We start from the raw sequence: 14,762 nt of genomic DNA, 5'->3' as shown, positions 1-14,762 counted from the left end.
CAATGTTTTTGACTGCAGGGAAAAGAATCCTAGCATCAACAGCAGGTGCCACCTGACACATTGCAAAACATGGGTTATCTAAATGGGTTGTTAGCCATTCAAAACAATGGAGCAGACGGCAGTGTGTGTGTGTGATGGGACAGTGGGAACGTTCTCCAACGTTGTCCCAGCGAGACAACATCCTACTTCACAACACTGGGGTGGACAAAGGCACCATCTGGACGGGCTTTCAGATAACCTGTCCATCCATGGTGACAGGACAGAATAGGAACGCTGTCCAATGTTGTCCAAAAACAAAAACTACATTTTTCACAGTGAGACTAACAACTTGCCTCACAGCACTGGTTGAGAAGGAGCTGCCTGGCAGACACATGAGAGGTGACACTGTGCATTGCTGCACTTCAGTTTACTTCTCGAGTTTGAAACCATCCTGAGAGTTGGGTTACATCTCAGAGACAGTGAGACAGAGTTGGGTTACATCTCAGAGACAGTGAGACAGAGAACAGTGAGACAGAGTTGGGTTACATCTCAGAGACAGTGAGACAGAGAACAGAGAGTTGGGTTACATCTCAGAGACAGTGAGACAGAGAGTTGGGTTACATCTCAGAGACAGTGAGACAGAGAGTTGGGTTACATCTCAGAGACAGTGAGACAGAGAGTTGGGTTACATCTCAGAGACAGTGAGACAGAGAGTTGGGTTACATCTCAGAGACAGTGAGACAGAGAGTTGGGTTACATCTCAGAGACAGAGAGACAGAGAGTTGGGTTACATCTCAGAGACAGAGAACAGAGAGTTGGGTTACATCTCAGATACCGTGAGACAGAGAACAGAGAGTTGGGTTACATCTCAGAGACCGTGAGACAGAGAGTTGGGTTACATCTCAGAGACAGTGAGACAGAGAGTTGGGTTACATCTCAGAGACAGTGAGACAGAGAGTTGGGTTACATCTCAGAGACAGTGAGACAGAGAGTTGGGTTACATCTCAGAGACAGAGAACAGAGAGTTGGGTTACATCTCAGATACCGTGAGACAGAGAACAGAGAGTTGGGTTACATCTCAGAGACCGTGAGACAGTGAGACAGAAAGTTGGGTTTCATCTCAGAGACCGTGAGACAGAGAGTTGGGTTTCATCTCAGAGACAGTGAGACAGAGAGTTGGGTTTAATGATATTAAGAACAGTAAGGACTACTGTGTCTTGTTCAACTCCCCATCTTCTCTATCTTCATTAGGTCAACTGTGACAGTGACTGCTAGCAATGTCAACCAGAAAAGGTCATGAGTCCGGGTGTTTGACTTCCTGGATGAAAGAATGAAAGGACAGTCCTTCATGCTGACATTTGAACCCTGGAGGTAGAGGGAGGAAGCAGGGAGGGAGGGAGGGGAGGAGGTGAACGTGGAGGGAAGAAGCAGGAGAGGGAGGGAAGGAAGGTATGTGTCAATCCTCCACTGACTCTCAAGAGTCTCTGGTTTCTGGGCTGATCAGCTCAGGTTTCTCTGTGGCAGCTCAGTAGACTCCAGATACTCCACAGGTTACAGAGGCACGGAGGGAGGCCTGACTGACGCAGAGACTGCTGCAACTCAAGGTTTATCAGGCTCCGATAGGAAGGCTCTCGCAACATGCACCCTCATCATTGACCGACCGGTAGGGCATTGGTCCTTACAGCTTTTCCACGACTTTAACGTTCCAAGATAAAGGCTGAGGAAATAGGACTTAGTGGTTATGGGCCGACACTCAGAACTTTTTACATACAGGATCAGGAAAGGTGTAGTTGCTGCCATATTCATTTCCCAATATGACAACTCAATAGAAGTCAATGCAGGAACTTAAGATGTGAAAGATCATTTCCACTTGAAGTTAGAGTACATGCCCAGTTCAATTCCTGAATTTATGTTATTTATTTTACCTTTATTTAACTAGGCAAGTCAGTTAAGAACAAATTCTTATTTTCAATGACGGCCTAGGACCAGTGGGTTAACTGCCTGTTCAGGGGCAGAACGACAGATTTGTACCTTGTCAGCTCGGGGATTTGAACTTGCAACCTTTCGATGTACTGTAATTCAAATAGAGAGGGCCTCAACTTTGGATCATACTGTACATTAAATCAGAGTTCTTTGTATTGGTCCTGACAAGCCAGTTGGTGAAGAGTAAAGGCAGGGTAAAGCCACATTGTTCTCAGAGGCAGCTGCATGTGGTGGTCACTGGTTAAGCATTACAGAGCGGTCTGCTATACCGTACATTAAGGAAAGCATTCAGACCCCTTCACTTTTTCCACATTTTGTTACCTTAAGGTCTTATTCTAAAAATAATTAAATGTTTTAAAAACTCCTCATCAATGTACACACACAACCCCACAAAGACAAAGCGAAAACAGGTTTTTAGAAATGTTAATGCAAATTATTTCAAAATAAAAACAGGAAATACCTCATTTACATACGTATTCAGACCCTTTGCTATGAGACTCGAAATTGAGCTCAGATGCATCCTGTTTCCACTGATCATCCTTGAGATGTTTCTACAACTTGATTGGAGTCCATCTGTGGCAAATTCAATTGATTGGACATGATTTGGAAAGGCACACACCTGTCTATATAAGGTCCCACAGTTGACAGTGCATTTCAGAGCAAAAACCAAGCCGTGAGGTTGAAGGAATTATCCATAGAGCTCAGAGACAGGAGTGTGTCGAGGCATACATCTGGGGATGGGTACCAAAAAATGTCTGCAGCATTGAAGGTCCCCAAGAACAGTGGCCTCCAGCATTCTTAAATGGAAGACGTTTTGAACCACCAAGACTCTTCCTAGAGCTGGCTGCCTGGCCAAACTGAGCATTTGGGGAAGAAGGGCCTTGGTCAGGGTGGTGACCAAGAACCCGATGGTCACCCTGACAGAGCTCCAGAGTACCTCTGTGGAGATGGGAGAACCTTCCAGAAGGACAACCATCTCTGCAGCACTCCACCAATCAGGCCTTTATGGTAGAGTGGCCAGACGGAAGCCACTCCTTAGTAAAAAGGCACACAAAATCCCACTTGGAGTTTGCCAAAAGGCACCAAAGGACTCTGAGACCATGAGAAACAAGATTCTCTGGTCTGACGAAACCAAGATTGAACTCTTTGGCCTGAATGCCAAGCGTCACGTCTGGAGGAAACTTGGCACCATCCCTACGGTGAAGCATGGTGGTGGCAGGATCATGCTGCAGGGATGTTTTTCAGCAGCAGGGAGACTAGTCAGGATTGAGAGAAAGATGAACAGCGCAAAGTACAGTGAGATCCTTGACGAAAACCGACTGGGGTGAAGGTTCACCTTCCAACAGGACAAGACCCTTAGCACACAGCCAAGACAATGCAGGAGTGGCTACAGGACAAGTCTCTGAATGTCCTTGAGTGGCCCAGCCAGAGCCTGGACATGAACCAGATCGAACATCTCTGGAGAGACCCGAATATAGCTGTGTAGTGATGCTCCCCATCCAACCTGACAGAGCTTGAGAGGATCTGCAGAGAAGAAATATAGGTATGCCAAGCTTGTAGCGTCATACCCAAGAAGACTCCAGGCTGTGAGCTTGTAGCGTCATACCCAAGAAGACTCCAGGCTGTGAGCTTGTAGCGTCATACCCAAGAAGACTCCAGGCTGTGAGCTTCTAGCGTCATACCCAAGAAGACTCCAGGCTGTGAGCTTCTAGCGTCATACCCAAGAAGACTCCAGGCTGTGAGCTTGTAGCGTCATACCCAAGAAGACTCCAGGCTGTGAGCTTGTGCGTCATACCCAAGAAGACTCCAGGCTGTGAGCTTGTAGCGTCATACCCAAGAAGACTCCAGGCTGTAAGCTTGTAGCGTCATACCCAAGAAGACTCCAGGCTGTGAGCTTGTAGCGTCATACCCAAGAAGACTCCAGGCTGAGCTTGTAGCGTCATGCCCAAGAAGACTCCAGGCTGTGAGCTTGTGGCGTCATACCCAAGAAGACTCCAGGCTGTAAGCTTGTGGCGTCATACCCAAGAAGACTCCAGGCTGTACGCTTGTAGGCGTCATACCCAAGAAGACTCCAGGCTGTAAGCTTGTGGCGTCATACCCAAGAAGACTCCAGGCTGTAAGCTTGTGGCGTCATACCCAAGAAGACTCCAGGCTGTAAGCTTGTGGCGTCATACCCAAGAAGACTCGAGGCTGTAAGCTTGTGGCGTCATACCCAAGAAGACTCGAGGCTGTAAGCTTGTGGCGTCATACCCAAGAAGACTTGAGGCTGTACGCTTGTAGCATCATACCCAAGAAGACTCGAGGATGGTCTGAATTCTTATGTATATGTAATATTTCAGTGTTTCATTTTTTATAAATATATACACATTTACAAAATTGCTTTGTCATTATGGGGTATTGTGTGCAGATTGATGAGGAGAAAAACTATTTAATACATTTTAGAATAAGGCTGTAACGTAACAAAATGTAGAAAGAATCAATGGGTCTGAATATTTTCTGAAGGCACTGTTTATAAACAGCTGTATTCACACTCAGTGCTCTGGGTTAAAAGCCTTCATTAGGCTAGATTATACACATACCAGAGGACTCTATACACCCTGCACCTTTTCCCTGACTGTCCCCGACTCAGACACACAGGGGGAGGATTAGGGCCAGCGGTCAGTGTGACTCAGCTGGGTGGAGAGGTCAAAGTCTCACCTATAACTGGTTCCCTTTCACATGGATCAGTTACAGGACCGGGAGGAGTAGAAACTACAGACACATACCCAGAACTGCTACTGACTGCCTCTGACTGGGTTCTCTACCTCAATCCTTTATTTTGATTTCCCCTTAGGGGAAGTTCTATTGAATTCAATTGTGCACTATTAAAAGAACTGGACAATGGAAACACATACTGGGCTGCTGTTACTGCTGCGGACAAAGGCAAAGCAGCGGAGGGTAGTTGCAATGGAGGACAGCAGAACCCCTAGGAGCACAGCTTTACCAGAGACAGCAGAACCCTTAACAGCACAGCTTTACCAGAGACAGCAGAACCCTTAACAGCACAGCTTTACCAGAGACAGCAGAACCCTTAACAGCACAGCTTTACCAGAGACAGCAGAACCCTTAACAGCATAGCTTTACCAGAGACAGCAGAACCCCTAAGAGCACAGCTATGGTTTTACTCCAGCAGCAACCAGCTGAGGTGCTGCAGCACCTCTACATCCCACAGCTAAGGTTTAACTCCAGCAGCAACCAGCTGAGGTGCTGCAGCACCCCTACATCCCACAGCTAAGGTTTTACTCCAGCAGCAACCAGCTGAGGTGCTGCAGCACCTCTACATCCCACAGCTAAGGTTTTACTCCAGCAGCAACCAGCTGAGGTGCTGCAGCACCCCTACATCCCACAGCTATGGTTTTACTCCAGCAGCAACCAGCTGAGGTGCTGCAGCACCCCTACATCCCACAGCTAAGGTTTTACTCCAGCAGTAACCAGCTGAGGTGCTGCAGCACCCCTACATCCCACAGCTAAGGTTTTACTCCAGCAGTAACCAGCTGAGGTGCTGCAGCACCCCTACATCCCACAGCTATGGTTTTACTCCAGCAGCAACCAGCTGAGGTGCTGCAGCACCCCTACATCCCACAGCTAAGGTTTTACTCCAGCAGCAACCAGCTGAGGTGCTGCAGCACCCCTACATCCCACAGCTATGGTTTTACTCCAGCAGCTGAGGTGCTGCAACCAGCTGAGGTGCTGCAGCACCCTGCAGCACCCTACATCCCACAGCTAAGGTTTTACTCCAGCAGCAACCAGCTGAGGTGCTGCAGCACCCCTACATCCCACAGCTCCCAGCAGCTGAGGTGCTGCAGCACCCTACATCCCACAGCTAAGGTTTTACTCCAGCAGCAACCAGCTGAGGTGCTGCAGCACCCCTACATCCCACAGCTAAGGTTTTACTCCAGCAGCAACCAGCTGAGGTGCTGCAGCACCCCTACATCCCACAGCTAAGGTTTTACTCCAGCAGCAACCAGCTGAGGTGCTGCAGCACCCCTACATCCCACAGCTAAGGTTTTACTCCAGCAGCAACCAGCTGAGGTGCTGCAGCACCCCTACATCCCACAGCTAAGGTTTTACTCCAGCAGCAACCAGCTGAGGTGCTGCAGCACCCCTACATCCCACAGCTAAGGTTTTACTCCAGCAGCAACCAGCTGAGGTGCTGCAGCACCCCTACATCCCACAGCTAAGGTTTTACTCCAGCAGCAACCAGCTGAGGTGCTGCAGCACCCCTACATCCCACAGCTAAGGTTTTACTCCAGCAGCAACCAGCTGAGGTGCTGCAGCACCCCTACATCCCACAGCTAAGGTTTTACTCCAGCAGCAACCAGCTGAGGTGCTGCAGCACCCCTACATCCCACAGCTAAGGTTTTACTCCAGCAGCAACCAGCTGAGGTGCTGCAGCACCCCTACATCCCACAGCAGAAATTCCACTCAAAATAGGCTCTGTATGCTGCTCGTGTGTGACAGTTGTGTTAGATAAATACGATAGCCTACATAACCACTAACGAAAATACACACGCACCAATTTATATCAACTAAATTATGCAAATTAACCTGTAAACTAACAAGCGTGACATCAAATGTGTTTACATGGACTGGTATTTCCATCAATAAAAATGAATACTGAATATTGTTCTTTCTCCCGGTAATTTGGCCAGCAACAATTTTATGTATTGTCTTTTCATTTATTTTATTGGGCAAAAGCCAGCAATTACCAGCTAACGGAGACCATGACACACACACACACACACAGCTTTGTTTTCGTGACATTTCTGGACTTTTTGGAGTATACAAATGTTTGATCGTTAAAAATCCTATTTTCCCAAACCCTGAATCTAACACCTAACCCCAAAACCCCTAACCCCAAAACCCCTAACCCTTAAGCTTAAAATAGCCTTTGAACAAGTTCAGGACATTCAGGTGAATTGATAGGACATTGAGGTCCTGATAATGTAGGAAAACAAGTATAGCTCAGTCTTACTGTGCAGCAGGATTTAATCAGCAGCTTTCCCCAGCGCAGCAGGGAAGCCCAGACAGTACCACAGACACACACACACACACACACACGCAGGGCTGCAAATGAGCATCCAGATTCAGCGGACAGATGTGGATCCTTGCTGTGCTAAAGTGTATTGGTGTGATCACTGGGCAGAGCAAGTCAAATCAGTGCAGTTTTCCTCCATGGGATTGAATCCCAGTTGGACGTGTAGTATATTTAAGGTGTATGGGTGCCACTTTACTGGAGCTATTGTCTGGCTGGTGACCACGTTGGAGTAGAACTCATATACATACAGTACAGTCCAGCCAAAGCTCAGCTCCACAGCTGGGTTTGAGGGAGGCATTGGGATGGGAGGGACTATCGGCACCATCCCCCTCGCCAAGGGGACAGGTGATGAATCTACAAAGATCAATAAGAGATCCAAAAGAGGTCTACCAAGGGTCTCAATGGAGTTAAATCTGAGACGTTCAGATATGGGCTGTAACATGGCCAGGGAGGTAAGACTTACCCAACTCCCTGGAGACAGGAGAGACCGCAGCATTCTCTCCGATCTTAGAGACAGCATCAAAGTACACCTTTCCAGCCAGGCTCATCGCTGTAAAAAAACAAGTATGGCTTTACTAAATGTGGAAATGCAGAGTGTAAAAGAACTACTACACAAGCACCCTGAATTTAAAATCAGACCTACTGTTTATTATACATATAATACATCTTTAAACAGTGAACCCCTCTATGACTAATGCATGAGATAACTGAAGATAAATGTTGGTCAGAGACACGTTCTGGTAACCAAGTATCCTGCCATGGCAATAGAATACAGAACAGTTCAGCAATAAGACGGCTGCTCACCTGCCACTGATTTCTCATAGCTCTTCCCCAGGTTGACCAGGTTCCTGAGCCCAGGGTTGAACTGTTCCATTACATTCTGGGAAGAGGATAGAAGATGGGTAGTTGGATTGTTGGATTAAATGGGGTCACTGTCACAACAACATGAGATATTCTCAGCCTTTTCTCACTTTCTCTCTTTAGTGTTTGTTAGTGAGTGAGTGAGGGAGTGGGTGAGTGAGTGAGTACACCATTCACGCGGCTACAGAGGGTGGGACTCAGCCCAACACACCATTGGGTGCACACTGCCTACCCTACAGGTCACCTACAACACCAGGTGTCACAGGAAGACCAAGAAGAACCTCAGGGATCTCAGGCACGGCCTGTCCTCCCCACTTACATCACTCTGTATAAGAGCATCTTGGCTAAAACTGACACTGGCCAATAGCTTCTACCCCCAGACCATCAGGTTGCTGAATAGCCACCACTAGTCAGCTACTTAAAAAAAAAAAAAATGTTTTACCTTCATTTAACTAGGCAAGTTAGTTAAGAACAAATTCTTATTTTCAATGACAGCCTAGGAAGTGGGTTAACTGCCTGTTCAGGGGTAGAACGACAGATTTGTACCTTGTCAGCTCGGGGATTTGAACTTGCAACCTTTCGGTTACTAGTCCAATGCTCTAACCACTAGGCTACCCTGCCACCCCCACGGACATTTATCACTGTTACAGTGGTAAATAAGTGTATATTATCATTTGTGTTATTGCCCCATTCACTTCTCTTGACCTGCACTGTTGGAGCTTAAGAATTTCCCTTTACCCTGTAATGACATCTGCTAACCTGTGCATGTGACTAATAACCTCTAAACTAAACGAATACAGTTAGCTCTACAGACTATGACCAACGCAGCCAATGATTAACCAGAGATTGACAAAGGCCTACACTCTGGCTTTCATCTGCATTCCAATGGCAACACTGTCATTCCTCTGACTGAGAAAGAGACACCAATGGAAACAGAATATGGGAGTAGATGGAGAGAAACAAGAGAATCAAAAAGCGAGACAGTGAAGCATGTTATTATGCATGTTTAGAGATCATTTCCAATATCAAGAGGCTTTTTTTATGGACAGCTCCAATCGATTTCAATAAATCAGGAATGCAAGTTCTCTCTCAGAAGTCTCTGTCATATTTTCTTCATTTTCCCAGAAGCCTCCATTCAATAAAATGACAATGGATTTGATTGATATGGATCCTTGGGGACCAGTAACATCAGCTCTGTTATCATCCTATATAATTGATTCTCGGTGGGATCATGATCATTGTCTCAGGGGTCTATCTTCCTGTACACACTTCTTCTCTTCTCTCTTATTTGACAGCTTTCTTATTTATTAATGACATGCCCTGTTACATCATGTTTACATACTGTTTGGAAAGATACGGGTGAGTTACACCCAAGAATCCGGGAAATGATATATAAAACCATAGTAGCATATCAGTACAGTCTTGTCTATGAACAAAGCAGGAGGAGAAGCCAGTGCAATGTAGAATGTTATGGCTATTCAGTCACACAGTAAACAGTAGACTACACAATGAAAAGTAGACCGTATGCAATTCACTGGTGAGTCAACTGATCTGGCAGTAAACTTCTTATTTTATGTATGTATGTTATAATACAGAGGCAGGTTATAATTCATCCATTACTACGCTCAAGCAGGTCTCTATTATTCAGAAGGAAATAAAATCCTGCATAATGCTGCTTGGCTCCCAGGTAATATTTTAAATAGGACCATTTCGATCCTCTTTTGCATGTACTCACATCATATTAGGAATAAAGACTATGTTAATAAGCAGTCAGGAGCAGCTCAGTTGACTTGCCTACCACTGAGACCTAACTGGTGATGTTGGAGTAGGAGAGGGAGGCTGTCTAATCTTACCACAGTCAAACCCTGCAGCTAAATAATTAAACCTGTGGACACTTTTCCCTCCGTTTCATCATCACCTCAAGGAGAGAGAGGAGCTAAAGGGGGGCTGTTCTGTTCCTGTTCTGACTGTCTTAGGGGACCAAAGTCTAACTCAGTCTAACTGCTCTCTGAGGTGGACTTCAACGCCAGTGAGAGGCACATCAAGGCATCCACTTGTTCCTTCTTTCTTTCATATCGCAGAGAGAAAGAGAGAGCGCACACCCTATCACTCAACAACCTGTCGAGTGTGTGCACTGTGAGGGTGCAACACTTGACACCAAGCAGAGCGAGATACACAGTAATAGCTAATTAATCCTTAAGAGCCTAAGCCGGTGTGTGTGTGTGTGTGTGTGTGGGGGGTGTGGGCGCGTTTCTACTAAGCTAACATATGGAATTGTTTTAAGATGGTCATACCAAGGATCATTTAGCTATTAGATTTGAAATCTTTTTAGCTTTTCTGTTAGTTTTGCTTTTCCTCAGGGTGCTTTTTTGTATTTCAGTTTCTATTGTTATTCTTTAGTTTTTATCCTCTTATGTTTCTTGTGTAGTACATTTGTATTTCCTTATGCTTCTTGTGTAGTACATTTGTATTTCCTTATGCTTCTTGTGTAGTACATTTGTATTTCCTTATGTTTCTTGTGTAGTACATTTGTATTTCCTTATGCTTCTTGTGTAGTACATTTGTATTTCCTTATGCTTCTTGTGTAGTACATTTGTATTTCCTTATGCTTCTTGTGTAGTACATTTGTATTTCCTTATGCTTCTTGTGTAGTACATTTGTATTTCCTTATGTTTCTTGTGTAGTACATTTGTATTTCCTTATGCTTCTTCCTGTGAAGCGCATTGCATTCCTGTCTGAAATGTACTATATAAATAAAGCTTGATTTGATATTAGGACCCCTTTAGGTATCAAAAAATATATATTTGATGAAACACTGAATTTGGCCTTACTGCTATTAGCCCATCGAAACGCATTGATTAACAGATTCATACATGGAAAAATAAATCAAAAGGAAGTTTGTTTTGAAGTGTCTGTCCTTATATCTGAGAGATATAAGAGATATAAGAAATATAAGGAAATAATTGGTATTATATTTTTACCCATATTTAACCCCTTTTTTTGGGACACTAAAATAATTCCATACATTTCAATTAATTGTTTAACTGGTACCAGGTTACATTCAGGCGAGTCTTGTAAGCATTCTTGAAATAAACGAAGAACACCATCGTGTTCGTGAGAGTCTCATCTGTAGGCCAAACCTTTCGGACACTACAGATGTTTTTGTGAGAAGAGCGATTTTCAGGATGTCACATGGTCTGACAAACACAGCTGTAGCTCGGCCACCAGATATCTCTGGCTTAAACAGGCAGTTATTATGTGGGGGTGCGGACATCGACCCTAGGGGGTTAATTAATGGGTATGACTACTAAAAACTGTTTTTCCAATGGCTTTGACAAATGGCAAATGAATCCATTGATGTGGATACTGTAACACTTCGGGTAAATGTATTCTGATATAACATTAAGTAGCATTTCTCATACTCAAATGTAGAAAATGGGACCCAAGACAACAGAGACTGAAAGAAACAGCTTTTCCCCCCAAAAAAGACAGCTTTCCCAGCAATAGATTTTATACCACCTACTCATCTGTCAAAATGAGAGGCCATTAACTGACACAGCTGGTGTGTGGTCAATGTACATTAGGGAACTAATGATGGGATAAAAAAAGGATTAAATGTGGTGGAGAAAACAATGAGGGGGAGTACTTCTCTGCTATTATGCTTTCTATTCTGTCTATTCTCTATAACCACCCAGACTCAGACCCTGCCTAATGACAAGTGTAGCCGATGAAACCATGACAATACATCACAGCTGGGCTACACTATGAAGAAGGGTATAGTTAGGACAACCCTTATTCATTATCACAGTGAACTTAACTGTATAGGCTACAGTCTTAAGTAGGCAGTAGGCTACTTGAAAGCCTGCTCAATGATGCTAGGCACAAGTGGTGTAGGCTAACTGAAGACTCTCACGACAGAAGTATTATGCTTTGTGCCTCTACATCAGGGATGGGCAACTGGCGGCCTGCGGATCAATTCTCGAAATTTGGTTGTGCATCACCAGCTCGCTTGTTATGCCAGTCACTCCATTAGCCAATGTCAGCTAACATTGTTTTAGATTGGTAAATGAATCTAACGGCAAGCTATCTAAACTTGTAGTAGGCTAAGCAAGGTGGAATTACCAACCGGGGGTCCCATTGATCATCTGATAGAATTAAATACTGCAAACATTTGTCCCCACCCAATGGCAAAATGTGTACAATTGCAGGAAATTAACTCAAACTTTTTAAAAATGATCTTTGGCTAGGGCCGCTCTGACTGCATGTGTGGATATGGATGTGGGTACGCAGACCCATGAGCCCCTACGGCCCCTCATGAGTTTCCATTTTTTGTGGACCCCACCTGCTTCAAAGTTGCCCATCTCTCCTCTACATAATGTTCTTAGTAGCGTATGGCATGTGTGTCTACTGTACATGCATAGCATAGTACAATAGTACACTTCATGACCAAAAGTATGTTGACACCTGCTCATCGAACATCTCATTCTAAAATCATGGGCATAATATGGAGTTTCCCCCCCCTCCACTGCTATAACAGCCTCCACTCTTCTGGTAAGGCTTTCCACTAGATGTTGGAACATTATTGCGGGGACTTGCTTCCATTCAGCCACAAGAGCATTAGTGAGGTTGGGCACTGATATTGGGCAATTAGGCCTGGATCGCAGTTGGCGTTCCAATTCATCCCAAAGGTGTTCGATGGGGTTGAGGTCAGGGTTCTGTGCAGGCCAGTCAAGTTTTTCCACACCGACCTCGACAAACTATTTCTGTATGGACCTCGCTTTGTGCACGGGGTCATTGTCATGCTGAAACCAGAAAGGGCCTTCCCCAAACTGTTGCCACAAAGTTGGAAGCACAGAATCATCTAGAATGTCATTGTATGTTGTAGGGTTAAGAGTTCCCTTCGCTGGAACTAAGGGGCCCAGCCAAAAGCATGAAAAACAGCCCCAGACCATTATTCCTCCTCCACCAAACTTTACAGCTGGCACTATGCATTTGGGCATGTAGTGTTCTCCTGGCATCCACCAAACACAGATTAGTCCGTCGGTCTGCAAGATGGTGAAGCTTGATTCATCACTCCAGAGAACGCGTTTCCACGGCTCCAGAGTCCAATGGCGACGAACTTTACACCACTCCAGCCGACATTTGGCATTGTGGATGGTAAGCTTAGGCTTGTGGGTGGCTGCTAGGCCATGGAAACCTATTTCATGAAGCTCACATCGAACAGCTCTTGTGCTGACGTTGATTCCAGAGGCAGTTTGGAAGTCGGTAGGGAGTGTTGCAACCGAGGACAGGGGATTTTTATGTGCTACGTGTTTCAGAGGTCCAGTTCTGTGAGCTTTTGTGGCCTACCAGTTCGTAGCTGAGCTAGAAGTTTCCACTTCACAATAACAGCACTTACAGTTGACTGGGGCAGCTCAACTGTCGGCAACAGGTGTGGCTGAAATAGTCTAATCCACTAAATTGAAGGGGTGTCCACATACTTTTATATATGTAGTGTATATCTAGTCTCTCTGGCTATAGGCCTACAATATTTGGGTGACACAAGTAGTGAGCAACCTGTTATCAACACCACTTTCGGGAATTCAGGCAACTGAGGAAGTTATTACCCTACATAGTAAAACAACATTGCAGGTGTTTATATGGGAGGTGTTTTCACGGGGAAAGCCCGACCATTTATGGTATCTCATAAAGGTTAATTCACAGTTAATTATAATACATTGACTCAAGCAACACATGGTCTCATACGGTCGTTTACCTTGTATGTACTTTCGGTGAGCTTGTTCACTTCTTCAGGGTCCCTCGACATGGTTATATCCCTATCAGCGCCCGTTAAAAACAATACAAATGTCCAGAATAAACTCCCCAGACAGAATAAATATGTGACACTATCGACTCATCGAATTCTTCATAACATGGCGCGCTCCATATAGACTGCCGAGAAAGATCCTATTTACCTGTCTTTCCCTTCTACAGTAGTCGATCATGAAAAAGGGAGAGACAATTTCTTCCGAAGGCAAAAGTGAAGTGCAACGGTACGTTCTCAAAGGACGGCCTGGGGTAAAAGCTGAGCTGTCAAACTTCTGCTTCGATTAACAGTGAGTCGGTTGGTGGGAAAGGTAGGCGGGCAGGGTGTTATTGTTCGACGTCATTCATTAGTGCTATGAAAGGTGACCGTGGACACTGGCAGGTGTAGGGCGCTCCCTGGAGGCGACCAATGGCCAACCACGTGGGCAGAATATGTATAGTCTATGGAATAATTATAATCCATATCCTATTTATCAATACAAAGATGAATAATTGAAAAACACCAGACACCATTTATTTAGGCTTTAGGCCTTCCCTTTCTTCCACACTAATTCCCTGCCCGCAGTCTCGATAAATTGAGAAACAAAACTTTATCAGGCTCAAACCTGTTGCTGCAATTTGACATAATATTGTGATGGGTCGTTCGCAAACGAACGGTTCTTTTTGAACGGATCTTTTTGGGGAACGTCGGGAGCCGAATCGCATCGGATGAAAGAACCGTTAATTTGGCTACCTGATTTGCATATTGCTACTATTTTTAGTTTTAGTTTTTCAGGCCATCTAATAATTTGTCCAGGTACAAATGTATTTGAACACGCATTTCACGATCTGACATAATGGTAGCATAACTTCTGGGCGGTACATTGGAAAGTTGCATTTTCTTTCATTGTACTAGGTGAATGTATACGCATATTGGGCTCCCGAGTGGCGCAGCGGTCTAAGGCACTGCATAATTAGTCCCCGGTTCGAATCCAGGCTGGATTGCATCCGGCCGAGATTGGGAGTTCCTGCCTCGTCCGGGGTAGGCCATCATTGTACATTTGTTCTTAACTGACTT

The 14,762-nt window shown here is 45.1% G+C and overlaps 1 protein-coding gene across 1 annotated transcript in view; it reads right to left on the bottom strand.

Annotated features, from left to right (window-relative positions):
* baiap2l1b (BAR/IMD domain containing adaptor protein 2 like 1b) overlaps window positions 1–14,038 on the bottom strand; it is a 75,300-nt gene extending 61,262 nt beyond the window's left edge. Inside the window, exons 1-4 of the mRNA XM_042319205.1 lie at window positions 13,855–14,038; window positions 13,656–13,716; window positions 7,844–7,919; window positions 7,503–7,589 (exon numbers count right to left, since the gene is read on the bottom strand). Of these exons, the coding sequence (XP_042175139.1) occupies window positions 7,503–7,589; window positions 7,844–7,919; window positions 13,656–13,706 (214 nt within the window). The 5' untranslated portion in view covers window positions 13,707–13,716; window positions 13,855–14,038. The remainder of the gene's footprint in view (window positions 1–7,502; window positions 7,590–7,843; window positions 7,920–13,655; window positions 13,717–13,854) is intronic.
* Window positions 14,039–14,762: the final 724 nt, after the last annotated feature.

This window comes from Oncorhynchus tshawytscha, unplaced genomic scaffold, assembly GCF_018296145.1.
Source record: "Oncorhynchus tshawytscha isolate Ot180627B unplaced genomic scaffold, Otsh_v2.0 Un_scaffold_1341_pilon_pilon, whole genome shotgun sequence".
Lineage (NCBI taxonomy): Eukaryota > Metazoa > Chordata > Actinopteri > Salmoniformes > Salmonidae > Oncorhynchus > Oncorhynchus tshawytscha.
The sequence above is the reverse complement of the archived record's forward strand: the minus strand, read 5'-3'. Positions and strand labels throughout refer to the sequence as shown.